We start from the raw sequence: 20852 nt of genomic DNA, 5'->3' as shown, positions 1-20852 counted from the left end.
GTTCCTAGGTCAATGCTCAATCACTGAGCCACACCAGCTGGGCAAAAGGATTAATTCTGAGGAGTATATTGGGATAACTTTAAATTTCATTTAAAAAAAAAAAAAATTTTATTGATTTTCCACAGAGAGGAAGGGAGAGAGATAGTTAGAAACATCGATGAGAGAGAAACATCGATCAGCTGCCTCCTGCACATCTCCTACTGGGGATATGCCCGCAACCCAGGTACATGCCCTTGACCGGAATCGAACCTGGGACCTTTCAGTCCGCAGGCCGACGCTCTATCCACTGAGGCAAACTGGTTTCGGCTAAAATTTCAATTTTTACATTATATATTTAATGGTTTGACATTTAAAAAACAGTATGTATATGTTCTATATTAAAAATAAAGATATGTATCAAAATATAATGGCAGATTATTACTTGCTGTGAACATAAACACTACTGATAGGGGGATTTATAATCTGGTAGATAGAGCACCTGAATTAATCTGAAAAATAATCATATTTTAAATCTTAAAATACATATACATATGTGAATAGGGGGTTAAGTTTCTCATATATGAATAGGGGATTAAGTTTTACTTAAGTTTCCTTTTCAAGGTCTATGCGAAGCGATTGAAGGAGGTGACTCAGCTGTGAATCCAGCAAGTAGAACCAATAAGCAGGGTCAGACTGACCCACCAGGAGTCAAAACATCATCTCATCACCTGGTAACTAAGGACAATAGCTGACGTCTGCGGACCTTCAGGGCATTCCATTCTCAGTCTCATACTAGCCCAGTGGTTCCCAACCTTTTTTAGATATGCCCCATCTAAGCATCTCTAAAATCCTGATGCCCCCGTTTCATGTAATTCTTACTAGAGGCCTGGTGCCTGAAATTCATGCATGGGTGCGGCCCCTAGGCCTGGCTGGCTATTGAAGCGTGAGTGTCTGGCATGGAAGGGCAGGTCCCAGCTGACCTCTGGGCCCTAAGCAGCACCTGGGCCCCTTGGCCACCGACAAGTCATGGTGCCCAAGTCCTCACGTGGAGAAGCGGTGATCACAGCTGGACCGGGGAGCAGCATGGGCCTCTGGGCCGCCCAGTGGCACTGCATGGAAGCCAGGAGGGCACCGTGAACCCACGGGTAGCTGACCAGCCCCTGCAGTTCCTGTGGCTGTGGCCCGGCTCACCCAAAAGAGGCTGTGTAGAAGTGGGGCGGGCTCCTCCCGGGCACCTGGCACCTGAGCAACTGCTGCCAGTGCCTTGTTGCTGATGCCCACCATGTTCTGTGCCACCCATTAGTGTTCAGCGCATGTCATAGTGAGTAGTCAAACTTTCGGTTTCTTGGTCGAACAACCACCCGAGGGGACAATTTGCATATTATGCTTTTATTATATAGGATTATTAAAAAAGTGAACTCCTATTCATGTGGAGGAAGCCTAAAAGGCCATTAACTTGGTCTAAACAACCTTCCAAAGAATGTGGCATCCATGAAAGAGAAAAATAAAAGAAGGAAAGGACAGTTGAAATACTGAGGAAGAAATCACTAAGAAATTGTTAAAAAAAATAATATGAAGTGATATGAAAAAAAAGCAAATAAAGTTCAAAACATATAAGAGAACTGAAGTGCATAAATATGTGACAATATATATCTATACACTATATATGAGGCCTCTAGGTCCATAAGAAATGCAAAAACATCACTGTTAATAACTTATTCTTGAATTGCTCCCCCTTAAAAATCAATTTGTCCCCTTGTGCAATTTGGGAGTGTGCCCCACATTGGAACCACTGCTCTAACCCCTTCCCCTTTATAATCCTGTCCCCTGAACTTTGTGTAAGACAGGATGTGAATGCTTATAAGCACCGTTTTCTTGGTTGGCTGGCCTTCTCAATAAATGCCTTATATGATTCAACCCTGCCTTTGTTATTGGACATAGTGACAGGCAGCCAGAGCCCAACAGGGGGTTTACTAGTAACACTACTATTTCTTAAAGACTAAGTGCCAAGGAATGTAAACATTTAACCTCATTTTGATCTACATAACAGCCCTGTGACAGGAGCAGTATTATTGCCAGCATGTGAGGAAACTGAGACTGAATGATGTGAAGCAGCTTGCCCAGCTATCACAATGTTAGTGCTGAGGCTGGGGTTCAAACCTGGACTTACCAATTGCCTATACTGCTCTTCCCAATGTGCCATCTATCACCCAGGAAAAGCTAAAAAATCAAACTACTCACTAGGCTTCTTTTTGCTGGACATCTCTTGAAGCCAACTTTCTTCTGTTTGGACGGACATTGGGATTCCTGGATATAAACCATAATAACTCGTCCTGAAATTTAGACAAAACATTATTTTTGAGTATACCTATATAGTCATTACCAGTTCTTATAAGTATAGTGCATTTAACAATCAAATAACAAGTGTACTAGTACATAGAAGATCCTAAATTCTATTTTCTTTGAAATATTTTCTTCCATTTTTATCTCTACAGTAAGTCAGGCACAGTGTGTTTGCATGGTATCTGCTCTTTAGCAAGTACTCCTTTCTAAATCCTAGAGGTTCCCATATTACCTTCCTTAGGGACTAAATTACTACCATTCTGTGAGTGTGTGCTGATGGTGGTGGCAGTGATGGTGAGTGTGCTTAAACATTTCCTTGAATTTAAATGAGAACTCTTTTTAGAAGGCTGAAGCTATATGCATTGTAATAAAAAAAATCTGCATTCTTTCTACAAGTAGTTTAATCAGTTACTTGAGTTATTGACATGATAGAAAGGCAGGAATTTATTGACTTTTACTAGTTAAGATGACTGTTACTGGTAACAAGTACATGATAACTTGTTTTTCAAGTTCCTTTGCATCTTTGAATTTCATTTTCTTGTAATCATTTCTGGCATCTTCCCAAATTATCAAACAAAATTTTTCCAAATAATTTAGTCAATTTCAGAACTGTCCCTTTTTCCATGTTTCTCTGTTTTCCTGTGTCTCCACCTTCTTGTTTTGATGCTTTGTTCATTGGTACATTGTAGCAGTGGGTGTTTTGTTTTAATTCTGAAATGACTGCACCTTGCAATGAGCAAAGAACTCCTCTGCTGAAGCTACCTGTGCAAGTCTGTTTATCTAACTTCCTGGAGAAACAAGTTATAGGGACCAAGAGTACAGGCACATTGAAGAGCAATCCCTAGACAACATTTAAAGTTTGCCCCCCCCCCCACCAAAATGCAATGGTTAACAAAAGCAGTGTATTATTTATTTAGGTCTCTTTGTTTTCCTTAAACCAACACCAAAGATTGTTTCTGAAATCCTGTGTCAAGATGGCAGATGACCAAGGATAATAACAAAATCAACATTTTCTGAGAACTTACTACAGTATGTAGTAGTACATACATAGTATTGCTTTCTCACATTATTTATCTTTGCAAAAAACAATCAAGGCAGATATCCCTTTCTACAGGCAAGCAATTGAGGCTATAGGGAACCTCTCAGAAATTATGTGTGGCAAAGGCAGGTGGGGGCCCAGACCTGTTTGGCTCCCAAACCTGTGTTACTCCACATTTACCTACTTCAAAGTTTGCCTCATTTTCAACCTGAATAGTAATAGGGCCATTAAACATAGAACTTGAGCCAATATTGGTGGCATTTTTATGGCTTTTTAGGATTTCCTTAAAAACATACCTCACAAAATTCACCAGAGAATGCTTTGAAATATGAAGAAGCATTTTCTCAGGAATATTTATGAGAGGAAATTAAGATTTGATCTGGGAAAGAGCTTCCCATGTAGAGAGTCCAGGTCAAGAGGGCATCTGAGCACATGGTTTGTCCCTTCCTTTCTGAGATACCAAACACCTAAAAGCAAATAAGAAATAGCCCTGGAAAACAAGAAAGCTGTCATCAAGGAGATAATATTGAAGAAGTCCTTATAAAAAAGAAAGTAAGTCCTAACTGGTTTGGCTCAGTGGATAGAGCATCGGCCTGCGGACTCAAGGGTCCCAGGTTCGATTCCAGTCAAGGGCATGTACCTTGGTTGTGGGCATATCCCCAGTAGGGAGTGTGCAGGAGGCAGCTGATCGATGTTTCTCTCTCATCGATGTTTCTAACTCTCTATCCCTCTCCATTCCTCTCTGTGGAAAATCAATAAAATATATTTTTAAAAAAAGAAAGTAAGTGGCCTCAGGTTGATGGAAAAGCAGAACAGGGAGCACCACAGCTCAAGACAAGAGAGTTTTGTTCTGAAGGGAATTTCCAAGGAGCTCCCAGCTCTGACTCAACAAAATGCGGACATAGGGCTGGGGCCTGTCATTCAAGTTCAAGGAGTGAACTTGGAAGAGCTGTCAGACAGACTCCTTCTTTCCCCTTGTACACAGCATTTGGCAGGAGTCGCTTTTATTCCAGATGAAGCCCAAAAAACTGCTTTCTAGAAAATGTGAGCAGCTTGCCTGAGGGATTTAGGTCTAAAAGAGAAGCAGAGCACAGTAAGAGGTTCTTGAGGATCTGCTCAGCAGGCCATAGTGAAGGGAAGGCACATTCTATCTACAGAGAACTGCAGCCACACAGTCAACTGTCCTTATCCTAACTCTAGCAATAGCAGGGTTGCCCACCTTGCCTGCTCCCTGCTGACACTTCCTGGAAACTGGCTCTGGCATATGTCACCCACCTACATGGGACTCATAGTCAAACTCCCCTCTGCATACCTTGTCAGAAAACAGAACTACTCAGGCCCTGGAAGGGTAGCTCAGTTGGTTGGAGCATCACCAAGATGTGCCAGGGTTGTAGGTTTAATCCCTGGTCAGAGCATGTACAGGAATCAGCCAATGAATGCATAAATAGGTGGAATTACAAATCAATGATTCTCTCTCTCTCTCTCTCTCTCTCTCTCTCTCTCTCTCTATATATATATATATATATATATATATATATATATATATATATATCCTATCTAATAAAAGAGAAACATGGTAATTGGCGTACGACTGCTACCCTTCCCATTGGCTAATCAGGGTGATATGAAAATTTACTGCCAGCCAAGATGGCAGCAGGCAGCCAGGCAGCTTGAAGCGAACATGAGGCTTGCTTGCTTCAGTGACGGAGGAAACCAACGTTCCCCGCCTGCCTTGCTGGCCTCTGAGCTTGCAGTTTGAAACATTGTTACAAATATAGAAGCTAAACAAAACCCCAGAAACCTGCTTTCAGCCCGCTGGGATCTCAGAGCTGGAGTTGATACAGTGTTTCGATTATAGAATCCAAACAAACCAGATACCTGCTTTCAGCAGCAGAGGCCTCAGAACTGGAGCCAGAGCTAAAGCTGGCCCAGAATTTTAAAAAAAAGAAAAAAAAGAAGCAGTTGGGAGCTTCAGTCACCCGCCAACCTGAAAACAGCCCTCAGCCCCTCACCCAGACTGGCCAGGCACCCCAGTGGGGACCCCCACCCTGAAGGGTGTGTGACCAGCTGCAAACAGCCATAATCCCCTCATCCAGGCTGGCCAGGCACCCCAGTGGGGACCCCCACCCTGAAGGGTTGTGGCCAGCTGCAAACAGCCATCATCCCCTCACCCAGGCTGGCCAGGCACCCCAGTGGAGACCCCCACCCTGAGGGATGTGTGACCAGCTGCAAACAGCCATCATCCCCTCACCCAGGCTGGCCAGGCACCCCAGTGGGGACCCCCACTCTGATCCAGGACACCCTTCAGGGCACACCAGCCGGCACCCACCCGTGCACCAGGCCTCTACCCTATATAGTAAAAGAGTAATATGCCTCCCAGCACCGGGATCAGTGTGACAGGGGGCAGCGCCCAAACCCCCTGATCGCCTTGCGGCTCTGTGTGTGACAGGGTCGGGGCCACAACGTCCCTATCTGCCCTGCTCTGTTCGGGACAGGGGAAGGTGCCCCAACCTCCTGATCAGCCATGCTCTGTGCCTGATAGAGGGGAGCTCCCAACCCCCTCATCGGCCCTGCTCTGTGTGTGACAGGGTGCGGCGCCCCAACCCCCACCCCTCCCATGGGCCCTGCTCTGTGTGTGATGGGGTAGAGCCATAACCTCCCCATCGGCCCTGCCCTGAGTGTGAGAGTGGCAGCGCCCCAAACCCCTGATCGTCCCTGCTCTGTGGGTGATAGAGGGCGGCGCCCCAACCCCCTGATCCGCCCTGCTCTGTGCGTGACAGGGGGCAGTGCCCCAACCCCCTGATTGGCCCTGCTCTGTGCATGACAGGGGGTGGCGCAACCTCCCCATCGACCCTGCCTTGAGTGTGACAGGGGGTGTTGCCCCAACCCCCCAATCGGCCCTACCCTGAGCGTGACTGAAGGTGGCATTGAAACCTCCCAATCTGCCCTGCTCTGTGCATGACAGGGGGCGGCGCCCCAACTCCCCAATTGGTCCTGCTCTGATCCCTACCAGGGGCTGCACCTAGGGATTGGGACTGCCCTCTGCCACCCGGGAGCAGGCCTAAGCCAGCAGGTCATTATCTTCCGAGGGGTCCTAGACTGCGAGAGGGCACAGGCTGGGCTGAGGGACCCCCCTCTCCCCTCCGAGTGCACAAATTTTTGTGCACCGGGCCTCTAGTATATATATATATATATATATATATATATATATATATATATATATATATATATATAAAATCATAATATGCAAATCAACCAGATGGTGGAACGACCGGTCGTTATGACATGCACTGACCACCAGGGGGCAGATTGCTCAATGCAGGAGCTGTCCCCAGCCTGCAGACCCCAATTGGGGCCTACCAGCCAACCTGTTGGTCCTTCCCCCCAGCCAGCAGGCTCTGATTGCCCAATGGAGAATGGGGAACCCGGGGTGGGTGGTGGCAGGTGGCGCCAGGCCAAGGTGGGTGCAAGCGAGCGGGGCTCTGATCTCCCCACCAGTTGCCCCACACACAGAGGGCGACTGGCGTTGGTGGTGGGGGTGGGGCCAGCTGTCGGCAGCTGGGGAAGATCGGCCCTGATCATAGGCCAGGCCTAGGGACCCTACACGTGCACAAATTTCATGCGCTGGCCTCTAGTCAATGAATAAAAAATTAAAAAACAACAACACACACACACAACAGAACTACTCAGCATAGGACTCCATCTTAGCTAACAGTCACTAGGTAACCAAGGCTTATCAAATGCTTAAGGACAATCAGTAGCGTGGAAGAGGAAGGACCAATATAAACAAACCAGAACAACTGATCCTGAAAGAAAAAAGAAGCAATACAAAGAATAAAGAACTTTAGTATGTTGTAAGAATACCCCCAAAGACATTTAAAAAGACCCCACACAACTATTTGAACATCAGCAGAGAACAAAAACTGGTTCTTGGAAGCTACAAACATGAATCCTGAAATAAAATCTGTACAAGGGCTGCACAGTAGCGTGTAAACACCTAAAATCTTAGATATCCAGAAACCCAATAGCCATCCTTCAGATACCTGCAGGATGGAAAGAACAGAGGCAGTGAAGGGCGGAAATAAGCAAGTATCAGAAGGGTTTGAAAGTCAGTGATCAGCAATACCAGATACTAGAATGCAATAAAGCAATCAATGTATCAGAGCACAAGGGAAAGTGGTTTTAAATCTATTGTTTTATGCCAGGTTATATGATTAATAAAGTATGAGGCAAAATGAAGAAATTTCAAGACAGGCAAGGATTCTAAAATTCCTCTGAGATCTATATGAAATAATTACCTGAGGAGTTTCTCCAGCAAAAAGAAAAAGAATAAAAGAAAGCAAGCAATATGGGAATCAAGAAAGTATGGCTATTGAGCCCAACTCAGAAAAGTTGAAGACAATTAAAAACAACTGAGAGTTGAAAAATTCATCTTTTAGGAGTTAAGCTTTATGAACATAGGATTTCATTTTCCTGTGCATAAACCCAGTAACATTATTTGCTGTTAGCATGAAATTATGAGTATTGTTGATTGGTTTTTAATTTTTAGAATCAACCTGTACCCAAAGTACTAGAGTTAATTATAATTACAACATATAATATAAACATAATAAAGCTTGGCAAAGCAATATGACTTTATATATATATATATATATATATATATATATATATATGTTTTAATATAGTTTGTTATATAATTTGTTGTTAACTGGGAGAGAGGAAAGGGTGAGAGAAGAGATAGAAGGGAGTAGAAGTATATTAATGTGTAATTTTTCATAAGTTAATAGCTGCTAAAATCAAGTACAAGTTTAGCCCTGGCTAAATGGTTAGAGTGTTGGCCCTAGCACAGAAGGGTGTCGGGTTTGATTCCTGGTCAAGGGCAGGCAGCTTGGTTGCAGGTTTGATCCCCAGCCCTAGAGATCAAGTTATGTCCTCTCCACAGGTAGGTGAATGCAGGAGGCAACGAATCTATGTGTCTCTCTCACATCGATGCTTCTCTCTTTCTCCCTTCCTCTCTCTCTTTTCCATTCTCTCTCTGTAAAAACAGTAGTGATTTAAATATACTAATGTCCTAAAAGTTAGAAAAACTAAAAATAATGTAACTACCAAAAATGGAGAGGAGGGAAGTTACATTTGTTATGTTTCATGGTGGGAAGTCATTAGTTATATCAAAAATTGGTAAGTCAAGAAATGAAAATATGCCACTTAAAATTGTACCGGAAGCAAAACAAACTGTTAACTGCCGGGACTGACCAGCAGACCCTGAGCGATGGATGAATGGATTACTCTGATACACGTTTCTGTGAAAGAGAGGGCTAAGGGGCTGCTTAGCTATCAGAACCAAACAGTCCTGTTTGCCTGCCTCTTTAGGTTTTTATTATAACAACAGCTTGAACCAAAATTAACTATTAGATACTATCAGCAGGGTAAGCATCCTTGAGAATACATGTGTGTCTGTAGTGTTCTTTAAGCAAGGATGTCGAAGGACTAAACATAAAGATTCCAGTAAAACACCTGGGGGCTCAGACTTGTTTGGAAAAGTGAAGGCAGGTTCTGCCGCCTTTGGCAAGGTCCCCCTAAAGGCCCCCAACCTTTCAGAGAATCCTCCTTAAAGACTTTCTGACCAAGTCCTGTGCTTCCCCACAGTTAACAGTATGTTAATTCTGATGACTGGGAGTGGGTGGTGGTGAAGGAAAGTATGGAGATTTAAAATTTGCCCAGCTGGCATGGCTCGGTGGTTGAGTGCTGACCCATGAACCAGGAGGTCACCTTTTGATTCCAGGTTAGGGCACATCCTGGGGTTGTGGGCTCGGTCCCCAGTGGGGGGCATGCAGGAGGTAGCTGATGAATGATTCTCTCTCTCTCTCTCTCTCTCTCTCTCTCTCTCTCTCTCTCTCCTCCCCCTTCCTCTCTGAAATCAATAAAAATTTATTAAAAATAAAATGTTATACTATTGTATACTTTAATATTTTAACCATGTACATATATTATCTTTTATTAAAATGTTGAAATAAGAGGGATACATAGAAACATATAAGTGGAACAGAACTATTGTCCTTATGCTTAATAATTTAAAAGTTGCTTGTAAAAGCAAAACTTAGGTGAATAGTAATTCAAGATTGTAGACTCAGGTTTGGTGTAGATTTCAGGGAAGATTTATAAAGATTTTTCAAAAGGGATTTCTCTGGTTTCTTCTTATTACAAAGTACTCAAAGGCTAATAGCAACAACAGGAAGAAGAAAAAGAGAAGAAAAGGATCATAATTTCTACTCTCCTCCACAAGTGTCCCTGATCGCTCTTGAATTTAGCCAATAGAGACATATGTGCTAAATGTTCATAGCGCTTACACATGCCATACAGTTGTTATTGAGTTACATTAAGTGCACATGTCCTCTCTACAGGTAGGTGATGAGTTGGAAATGGGCAGGGGTCTCTTCCAAATTGTCTAACAGTGTAGATTTGTAAAAAACCCAAAACTTTAAAAAATTAATTAGTTGTAAATGTCCTGGGTTATTTTACTCCAATTCCTGACATGTTTATCCAAAAAGTAAATGCAATCAGCTTCAAAAATAACACGAAAACATTCTCTTACCTATCTAAATTTTCTTCAGGCATGCCTTTCCTAAATGTCTGGAATATCGTAGGAAAACCTGTTAAATGTAACATTAAAAATTTTAGCCATTGCCTCTAAATCAGTGGTTCTCAAGAAGACAATTTTGCCATCCAGGAGGCATTTGGCAACATCTGAAGACATTTTTGATTGTCACAGAGTGGGGTAGGGGCTAATGGCATAGCCAGGGCTAGAGGCTAGGGATGCTGCTAAAAATCCTATAATGCAGGGGACAGCCTTTCCCTCCTCCCTCCCCAACAAAGAAATATACTGACAAAATATTTCTAAGGAAGTGACTGGAGTAGTTTTAGCACAGGAAATTTAACAGAAAGGGGAGTTGCCTTTTGCAAGACTGTTTTTAGTAGCACAGCACCCTTAAGGCACTACTTCTCCAAGAGTTGAGAGATACTGAGAGAGATAGGAGAGAGGGGAGAGAGACAGGGGAGAGAGACTGGAGAGAGGGAGAGAAAAGGGAGAGATCCCTGTATGCTGGGTGTTCACCTATATCCTAAATTGTAAACCATCACACCTGCTCAGCCAGGATTTCAGTCCTTTTACAGAAGGGACTGAGATAGAGGTGTGTCTGGTGGTGGTGGTGCCCGTATTTAGAAATCAGTCACCCACGTGGACAAAGACTCTGGAGCCTTTGGGTCAGCTGCCCCCTAGGGCCCCGAAGCTTCCAGGGAAGGGTGGGCAGGGGCAGTACTTTTCTGGGAGGAGAGGCTGGAGGGCGAGCTGGAGCTGAGGTTCTCGGGGCTCACGGGCTGGCTGAACGTCAGAGTCTCGCTGGATATCGAGCTCAGGCTGGGGCTCACGACGCTGGCTAAGCGGAGGCGAGCGGCTGGCAGGTCTTCCTCGCTGTCATCGTCGATGTTCATAATTTTCCAGAAGTACGCATCGTCCAACGTCCTGCGGACCTCCGCCTCCTCCTCCTGCTCCTCTGCCTCCACCTTCTCCTCCACTTCTACCTCCTCTTCCTCCTCTACTCCCATGTGCACCTCCTCCTCATTCTCCTCCTCATCCTCCTCCTCCTCCTCTTCCTGGCCCTCCTCCTCGGGCTTCCTGAAGTTGCCCTGCCATTGCAAGCTAGCCATGGCGGAAGAGGGATGCGGTTGGTCCCGCGGCCGGGGCGCGCCCCGTTGTTTGTCCATCTCCCTGGGCAACCGCCAGCTGCTTGCAACTCGGGGCATTTAAAGCCCCAGTGCCCAGGGGCGGGTGGCTCAGTTGGTTGGAGTGTCCCCTGGTGACCAAAAGGGTAGCCATTTGGATTCCCAGTCAGGGCACACACGGAAAGAAACAATGGATGTTTCGCTCTCTCTCAAATCAATAAAAATATCCTCAGGTGAGGATTATAAAAAATATAAATAAATAAATAAATAAATAAATAAATAAATAAAGCCCCAGGAACCCCTTAGCTGGGTGGAATGGTGGACAGAGATAGAGAGGTGGTGAGGCCAGGAGCTGCTAAGGGGAGCTGGGCCACTGCAAACTTCTTTTGCACAAGCTCTCCGTGGTCTCAGAGACACCTTGGCAGCCTGGGGCCAGATGATCTCCCTTTCTTCTATCAGCTCCTTTGGAGCAAGTCTTTTTTTTTTTTTTTAGTGTGGTAGGGGTAGCGATGGAGACCCATAAGGCCACTTGTTATTGCAGATGCTGGAGTGTATGTGTGTATAGACAGATGCTTGTTGGAACTTAGGATAAAACTTTATAAAACTATAAATAAACTTGGGTCCTAGTTTGCTGATTTGACTTTCTGTTGTGTATAAGCTACCCAGTTTATGGTACTTTGTTCTAGCAGCCCAAATAGAATAAGAAACAAGGTTACTCTGAAACCATGATAAAAAGAAACAAAAGCAAGGCCAGGTCATAATTTTGTCTAAGCACAGATATAAATAAGGTGACTGTGCTACCACAAAACAACCCCATCATAGAATTGCCCCCACTTTCTAACAGCATCCAATTCAGAGCAAAACCTCGCTTCCTTAGTTTCTTCTTAGTCCTTCTCCCAAGTCATCTAACTAAATCCTAAATCCTATAGGTTCTTTCTAACATCCTCTTACTAAGACATCTTACTGCTATGAGTAACAAACCAACGTATTTAACTGTATCCTGTTCCTAATAGTCTTTGGCTGAAATGCACCTTATTGATATCTGTGCTTACACAAAGCAAGTGCACTGTCAATTGTAGGTAGTCATTTCACATTCATTGATATGTTAACATTAGAAACATTCAAAGCTGTAAAGAATTTTTGTGAGTTTATTTGAACCAAACTGTCGACAATTGCAGGGAAACAGAATTTCAATGCATTGAGACAATGTTCCAGGGAATGGTGTTTTTTCACCTATTTTTATAAAATAGGAGACATAAGTGGGTTACATGAAATCTATTGATGATAGATTAGGGAGGTGGGAGAAAGCAAAGGGGGGAAACCTCTGGGATTGGATAAAAAGTAAAATGATAGACACAAGCTTCTTTTACATAGGATAGTTAACAGTCAAAAATTAACATGACAATAGCAATGAGAAAATTTGTGGTCTCTGCCTTGGCACGCTGGCACATAGGTTGTGCCCTGAGGGGTCCTGAAGAGGGGATGTTACAAGTTACCCTGATATTCCAAAGGAATGTTACCTAGATGCAAAAAGAAAATAGGCTCTGTTAAGATCAAAATTGATCTTTATTAGGGAAGATACCGGCCTAGGATATGACTAATCACTATAGACTGCTTTTTAATTAAAAAGTTTTAATTTTAGACCATCTTTTGTGGTTACTTTAGGTTTCTGAATTTGCAAGGCCACCATGCAGGCCTTTCCTGAGTTACTCAGGTTAGCATGTGGCTCCTTTTTGGCCACAGATATCTGTTGGTGGCTGCTTTGAGAACTGGCACCAGGAGTCAGATCAGACCTAGGTTTAGCAACCTTGGTACTTGGATCTTGGCTAAGAAAGAATACAGAGCCAGGGCTGAAACTATAAGAGAACATTTATTAGAAAACTAGAGGCCCGGTGCAGGAATTTATGTACCAGTGAGGTCCCTCAGCCCGGCTTGCAGGATCGGGCCAAAACTGGCTCTCTGACATCCCCCGAGGGGGCCCGGATTGCAAGAGGGTGCAGACCAAGCCAAGGGACTCCACCAATGCACAATCGAGGCCAGGGAAGGATATGGGAGGTTGGCCAGCCAGGAAGGGACCATGGGAAGGCTCCAGCATGTATCTGGCCCATCTTGCTCAGTCCTGATTGGCCGGACCCCAGCAGCAAGCTAACCTACCAGTTGGAGTGTCTGCCCCCTGGTGGTCAGTGCACATCACAGTGAGTGGTTGAGTGGCCTTAGCATATCATTAGCATAGTATGCTTTGTTTGGTTGAATGGCTGACCAGACAACCGGACACTTAGTATATTAGGCTTTTATTATATACTAAAGGCCCGGTGCACAAGAATTTGTGCACTCGGGGGAAAGGGGGGGTCCCTCAGCCCGGCCTGTACCCTCTCGCAGTCTGGGACCCCTCGGGAGATAACAACCTGCTGGCTTAGGCCTGCTCCCGGGTGGCAGAGGGCAGGCCCAATCCCTAGGTGCAGCCCCTGGTTGGGCTCAGAGCAGGGCCGATTGGGGAGTTGGGGCGCCACCCCCTGTCATGCACAGAGCAGGGCAGATTGGGAGGTTGTGATGCCACCCTCAGTCACGCTCAGGGTAGGGCCGATTGGGAGGTTGGGGCACCGCCCCCTGTCACACTCAAGGCAGGGTCGATGGGGAGGTTGCGGCGCCACCCCCTGTCACACATAGAGCAGGGCCAATCAGGGGGTTGGGGCGCTGCCCCCTGTCACTCACAGAGCAGGGCCCATCAGGTGGGTTGGGGCTCTTTACCCTGTCACGCACAGAGCAGGGCTGATCAGGGGGTTGGGAGCTCCCTCCGTCACTCACAGAGTAGGGCCGATAGGGGAGTTGGGGAACCGCCCCCTGTCACACACAGAGCAAGGCGAATCAGGGGGTTGGGGTGCTGCACCCTGTCACACTCAGGGCAGGGCCAATGGGGAGGTTATGGCTCTACCCTGTCACACACAGAGCAGGGCCTGTGGGGGGGGGGGGTGGAGAGGGGGTTGGGGCGCCGCACTCTGTTACACACAGAGCAGGGCCGATCAGGGGGTTTGGGCGCTGCCCCCTGTCATGCTGATCCCGGTGCTGGGAGGCCTCGCGGCTCCGCTGATCCCCATGCTGGGAGGCATATTACCCTTTTACTATATAGGGTAGAGGCCTGGTGCACGGGTGGGGGCCGGCTGGTTTGCCCTGAAGGGTGTCCTGGATCAGGGTGGGGGTCCCCACTGGGGTGCCTGACCAGCCTGGATGAGGGGATGATGGCTGTTTGCAGCTGGTCACACACCCTTCAGGGTGGGGGTCCCCACTGGGGTGCCTGGCCAGTCTGGGTGAGGGGCTGAGGGCTGTTTTCAGGTTGGCGGGTTACAGAAGCTCCCAACTGCTCCTTTTTTTCTTTTTTTTTTTAATTCTGTGCCAGCTTTAGCTCTGAGGCTCCAGCTCTTAGGTCTCGGCTGCTGAAAGCAGGTTTCTGGTTTGTTTCGGTTCTATAATCGAAACAATGTATAACTCCAGCTCTGAGATCCCGGCTCGCTGAAAGCAGGCTTCTGCGGTTTTGTTTAGCTTCTATATTTGTTACAGTGTTTTAAACTGCAGGCTCAGAGGCTGGCAAGGCAGGTGGGGAACGTTGGTTTCCTCCGTCACTGAAGCAAGCAAGCCTCATGTTAGTTTCAAGCTGCCTGGCTGCCTGCCGCCATCTTGGCTGGCAGTTAATTTGCATATCGCCCTGATTAGCCAATGGAAAGGGTAACGGTTGTACGCTAATTACCATGTTTTCCTTTTATTAGATAGTATCAGAGGCCTGATGTATGAAATTCGTGCAAGAGTAGGCCTTTTGCAGCTGTGGTGTCTGCCTGGATCTCTCCCTTGCAACCGTGGTGGCTGCCTGGATCCTTTGCAGCCGCGGCAACTTCCTCAATCCCATGGCTGCATCCCCAGCTTCATCCGGAAGGTTGTACGGAAGGATGCCTGGTCTAATTAGCATATTACGCTTTTATTATTACAGAAGATCACAGAGGTGGAAAAAATGAGTGGTAGAAGAAATGGCTCAGGAAACAAGTTGCAGAGGCAAAAGAAGGGTCCTTGGAGCTTGCAGGTGAGGAAGGTAAAAGTAATGCACTTGGGGGGAAGAAGAGGACAAGGAGGAAGGGAAAGAAATGGGCCTGGGTCCTCTATCCTAAGGGTTTTAAGGGTGTAGTTTTCAGAGGAGGTCCAGGGGAAGATCTCAGTAGAATATTCAGCAGCTTTCCAGTTGTGTCCTTTCAGGGTCTAGGTCTCCAGTGGTTCATTGGTTGGTGCCAGGGCCAGGAGTCATTAGGCAATGAAGCGGGTCCCGAGGGCAACTGGAGCATCACTTGTCTGGTTTTGCTACTTTTTCTGCTTTTCTGGGTCTGGAGCTGAAGTACAACTGAGGCCGAGATGTTATCTCTAGGAATGAAAGGTCACCCTGGAGGTGAGGTCCCACCCTACAGTTGTCCATTGCTAGGCACCTGGGCTTTCCACCATGGTGACCTTCTGTACCTGGCCCATCATCCTTGCTCTGCTCAAGTTTAACTGCCTACCACATATCCACAAACATCTCAGGGGTAAGTCATATTTCCAATTTATACTGTTCCTCCCTTTGGGGACACAGCTTTAGATGCGAATCCCATTTCCTTTACTTGCTCCAAGTAAATAAAACTACCTTGGGACAACCTTGTCTTGTTCTTGAATAGAACACCCCAAGTGGCAAAAACCTTGAGTTGGGTAACAATCCTATATAATAAAGAGGTAATATTTGACCCTCACACCCTCACATCATCACAAGATGGCCACCCCCACATCATCACAAGATGGCCACCCCCATGTCGTCACAAGATGGCCACCCCCATGTCATCACGAGATGGCCACCCCCATGTCATCACAAGATGGCCACCCCCATGTCATCACAAGATGGCCACCCCCACGTCATCACAAGATGGCCAGCAGGGGAAGGCAGTTGGAGGCAATTGGGCTGGCAGGGGAGGGCAGTTGGGGGGGACCAGGCCTGTAGGGGAGGGCAGTCGGGGGCCATCGGGCCGGCAAGGGAGGGCAGCTGGGGGCAATTGGGCCAGCAGGGGAGCAGTTAGGTGTCAATCAGGCTGGAAGGGGAGTGGTTAGGGGATGATCAGGCTGGCAGGTAGGTGAGTGGTTAGGAGCCAGCAGTCCCGGATTGTGAGAGGGATGTCCGACTGCTGGTTTAGGCCTGGGATCAGACATCCCCTGAGGGGTCCGAGATTGGAGAGGGTGCAGGCTGGGCTTAGGGACACCCCCCCCCCCACCCCAGTGCACGAATTTTGTGCACGGGCCTCTAGTCTATATATATAAAAGCCTAAGCAACTGGTCGACCAGCCAGTAGCTATGATGCACACTGACCACCAGGGGGCAGACACTCAACGCAGGAGCTGCCAAGCTGTGGTGACTTGGTAGCTGCAGTTCTCGGGTGATACATCTGGAACCAGAGAGGAGGGAGCCCGATTCCGGGGTGCATCACCTGAGTACTGCCCTTTCACAATCTAGGACCCCTTGGGGAATGTCAGAGTGCCAGTTTCAGCCTGATCCCCGCAGGCCAGGCCAAGGGACCCCACCAGTGCATGAATCCATGCACTGGACCTCTAGTTAGATAATAAGGACAGAGCCCTTATGAATGGGAATAGTACCCTTATAAAAGAGACCCCAGAGAACTCCTTGGCTCCTTCTGCCATGTGCACAGCCAAAAGACAGAGGTCTATGAACCAGGAAGTGGGTTCTCACCACAACCTTGATCTTGGACTTCCTAGCCTCCAGAACTATGATTTTTTAAGGCATTGCCTTAAATATTATTTACCTTGGTTAGTGAATCTGGGGCCTATTTGTTGCTTTTTTCATCCATTCAATCAGGAGGTGGAAAAGGCTTGAGGCATCTGGCCACCTAGGCACCACCTGAGTTTTGGGGGGGCTTTATTTTCATTTCATTGTACTTACTAAAATTTTTGTAAAATATTTATGTACACACAAATAGATATACAGCTATAATAGACACCTGTCTACCTACTACCCAGATTTGGAGCATACACCTTCACTGAAGAGTTCAGCTTCCTTTTAAAAACTTCTCAAAACAAATGTTCCTGGTGGGAGGGATTTTGTGAGAGCGGAACGTCTATTGATTGCCACCCACATATGCCTGGACCAGGATTGAGCCTGCAATCTAGGCATGTGCCCTGACTGGGAATCAAGCCCACCACCTACTGCTGTAGGGGATGACGCCCAACCAACTGAGCCATACCAGCCGGGGAAAACTAATATTTTTTGTACCTGTTTTATAGGCTGATCATGAGGGTTCAATGAGTTAATATGTTATATAATGACTTGGCACATTATAAATATTGCATTATCTATTTACACTTTTGTTTTGTTAATCCTCACCTGAGAACCTGAGGATATTTTTTCCCATTGATTTTTTAGAGAGAGTGGAAAGGAGGGAGAGAGAGAGAGAGAGAGAGAGAGAGAGAGAGAGAGAGAGAGAGAGAGACATTGATTGGTTGCCTTCTGCACGCACCCGAACCTGGCCTGGGGGAACAAACCTGCAACCCAGGTACATGCCCTGTACCAGGAATTGAACCCACTGGCCAGGGCTAGCTATACTTTTGATTGTCTGTTACCTTGCAATTAGAATGTAATAACAGTTTGTGAATGGAGGCAGCCATGGAGATACTCCTTTCAAATCTTGTCAGTAACCCAAAAAATAAGTGAGATGGTTCAGAGAGATGGCTGCAAAGGAAGTGACAGCTTAATTGCACTCTCCTGTGCTTGTTAGCTCCCTACTGTCCCAGCAGTTTTGTAGCAAATAAGCAACTTAATAAATGACAGCTGGCTCTACATAAATGTGTGTGGGGAAACTATACAGGCACATCCATGAGGTGGGGGAAAAGCACTGGTTTTCTCTCTACTCTATTTTCTGGATTATAGTTTTTATTTCACCCTTTGACTCAAGTAATTATTAATAATGTACCAGCCTTGGACATGCAAGAGCAGCTTGCCATGGGGTTAAAAATCTGGCTTTATTTCCTAACGTGGTTTTAATGAGGAGAGTAGGGCACATGGCCTGTTAGTATAAGAGAGGCCTTTTGAGTGTGTTTCAGGAGCCTGATGGTGTTTAAATGTTTGCCCTGTCCCATTAATGATTCCTTTTGGTGAACTGGTCAGCCAGGGTTCAGGTGTAAGTCATTTAATAAGCTATTGGCCTCCACTTCTCCAGCTGTGTCTCAAAAGACTTACCACCCCTGTGTCCAGGTCAACCTTGGAGCTGGCAGTCAACCTTGGAATGCGGTCCATTCTCATTCAAGAATTGCCTATTAACATGGAAAGATTAACAAAATTTTTTCTTGAGATAGTATTTAAAAAACAAACAAACAAGTAAAAAACCCTTGTTGCCCAAACAATGGAGTCCCGCCCCAGCCTACTTCCCATGACTGTAATCCTTACTTCCCCATGTAATCTTTGTCCTACCCAGTATAAACTGGTTTATGGGGATTTTTGTGGATGACTTGCTGCCCTCCCATACTGCCTGCAGTATTGGAATAAACAGTCATATATGATTCAACACTGTCTCTGCTTAATTGGCTCAAGTAGTGACAGGTAGCCTAGACCCACTGGTTGTCTGGTTTCAACAACACCACAAAAATTCCATGTCCTTGGCACTATTGAGAGAAATTAGAAACGGGATTAGGCAGATAGGATAAGGGGTGAAAGGAAGAAGGAAATATGGACATGACAGTTGGAGCCAGCTAAAACCACAGGAATTCTGGTCTTGCAGAAAAACAGGATGTCACAAGACAAGAATGCTTATCTTTCACACGCAGAAGGTTACAAGAGATGGGGAGGAAGAGGAAAAAGAGGAGGGGTAGCAGCAGGTGGATTTTAAAATTGTTGCTGGACAAAAGAGGTAGAAGGAGCCAATCAGAGAGTGACATGGGATGAAAGGGCGAGGGCTACACCCTCCATCTTACCCTATCAGCCATGTGCTCGGCAGGGCTTCTTTCTGGAAGCCCAGGCCTCTGCTAGCCACACCCAGGATTTCTTTGAACTAGACAGTGACGGTCAAGGGAGGTGCGCGCCATGGATATGACCACATCCTGTGTGGCGGGACCCGACTTGCACCTGACCAATCAGCAGGGCCCACGGTCACCTCTCCTCCCCTTACTCCACCCCCCTATAAAACTCCTTCCCACCAGGTTAGCCCTCTCTCTGCCACTTGGCTTACCGTTGGGTCAGTGAGTGTGGTCGGGGAGCCAAACTAGTTCGAATAAAAGACTCTCTGCTTTTGCATCAGACTCTCTGGCTCCCTGGTGGTCTATTGGGGATCTTGAAATCTGGGCATAACATTTGGGGGCTCATCCAGGATCCCCAAGACCCTCGAGGGACCCCTGATCCAGAGAGTCTGCCTGGCTGTGGTAGGTGTCTGTGTTGTTGTATGTTCTGTTCTGTGTGAGCTTGTTTCTGAAATCTGTAAATGCCCGTAATGATCTAAGTGGATGCACTGGGGAATCACGGGCGAGGAGTCAGGGGACGTCCCGATCCTCCATCCGGAGGGGTGTAGTTTTGCTTCCACGGAGTTGGAAGGTCTTTAGAAACCCCTCAATCTGAGATGAGGCGGGTCTCTCCTGCTGGTTGGCGCGCAGCCATCGTCTAGCTTTCGGTTTTTGCTTTTATGGAGTTGGGAGATTATTTTGGTTTTGCTTCCATGGAGTTGGAAGGCTGTATTTTCAGGCCCTCTTAGTTTTCTGTGTTTGTATGTTTTTTTCTGTGGACTTACTGGACAGACGTTATGGGACGGACTCAGAGTGCTCCTTTGGGTATTGTGATTGATCATTTCAAGGAGATTGGGGGAGGCTGTAGAGCTCCCTCAGGAGTTGGGAAATTGTTAGGAATTGAATGGATTGTTTAAACTCTGAATGAATGTCTGGTGAAAGTGTGTGAGTGTGGAGGGAGGGGGCCTGCCCTCTCCCCTCCTTTGTGTGGCTATCTGAGTATGCCTAGTATGAAGTCTAGATGATAGAAGTTAATATATTAATTGAAAATGCCTTATATTTTATTTGAAATGTATCCTTAAATGTAAAAGTATTGATTTGAAAAATGCTAAGTATTTAATTTGCTACCTAAGATTTAAAGCTCTGAAAGTTTAAGGTCTCTTTTCTTGCCATTAAAAAGTTTATTTTAGTAGAGGGAGGGGTAGACACGCCCTTCCCCTAGCATGCAGGTAATCTCTTAAGCATGACTTTGGGAAAAATACGCCATCTGAGTCATTTGCTGAAACTTCCCCCAAAGCAGAATGTGGGGGAAGGGAAGAAAGAAGCCCACATGGCCATCCAATATGGACGTCACTCCCCAAGAAAGCCACTTCTTAGCCTCATCTTCGCCATCTTTATCTTTTTTTCCAGCTAATGACTTAATGCATCCGGGATTTCTGTGCACATGTAAAGGGAAAAGGCCAGTTTAAAAATGAGTGCACATAGTTTTGAGCTGGACTTGACCTTTTGCTGTGTACAGAATAAAAACCCAAGATTGTTTTGGCCTTAAAAATGGCGGAGATGAACCTGACAAAGACATCCAACCTCCTCAGTTGCCACAGTTCAGGGTGACCTTGAGGGCTATTTGGTGAGAGCTCTTTTGAAATTTCCCGCCCTGAGGCAAGTACCATCAGGAAGTTGATAGTCAAGTTTACATGTGACTAGCTATGGGTTTGCTTCTTGACTTACCCAGAGGGAAAATTGTGACCATTTTGAAATTTAGCAGCTATTCC

General features: G+C 46.2%; 1 protein-coding gene across 1 annotated transcript in view; it reads right to left on the bottom strand.

Annotated features, from left to right (window-relative positions):
- ERICH6 (glutamate rich 6) overlaps positions 1 to 11065 on the bottom strand; it is a gene marked incomplete at its 5' end in the record, with an annotated part of 100546 nt that extends 89481 nt beyond the window's left edge. The window contains 3 exons of the mRNA XM_081086022.1: positions 2221 to 2312; positions 9954 to 10011; positions 10678 to 11065. Of these exons, the coding sequence (XP_080942148.1) occupies positions 2221 to 2312; positions 9954 to 10011; positions 10678 to 11065 (538 nt within the window). The remainder of the gene's footprint in view (positions 1 to 2220; positions 2313 to 9953; positions 10012 to 10677) is intronic.
- Between the last annotated feature and the right edge of the window lie 9787 nt (positions 11066 to 20852).

Source organism: Myotis nattereri (assembly GCF_964212035.1).
Source record: "Myotis nattereri genome assembly, chromosome: 3".
NCBI lineage: Eukaryota > Metazoa > Chordata > Mammalia > Chiroptera > Vespertilionidae > Myotis > Myotis nattereri.
Note: the sequence above shows the minus strand (reverse complement) of the source record. Positions and strands in the feature narration are given on the sequence as shown.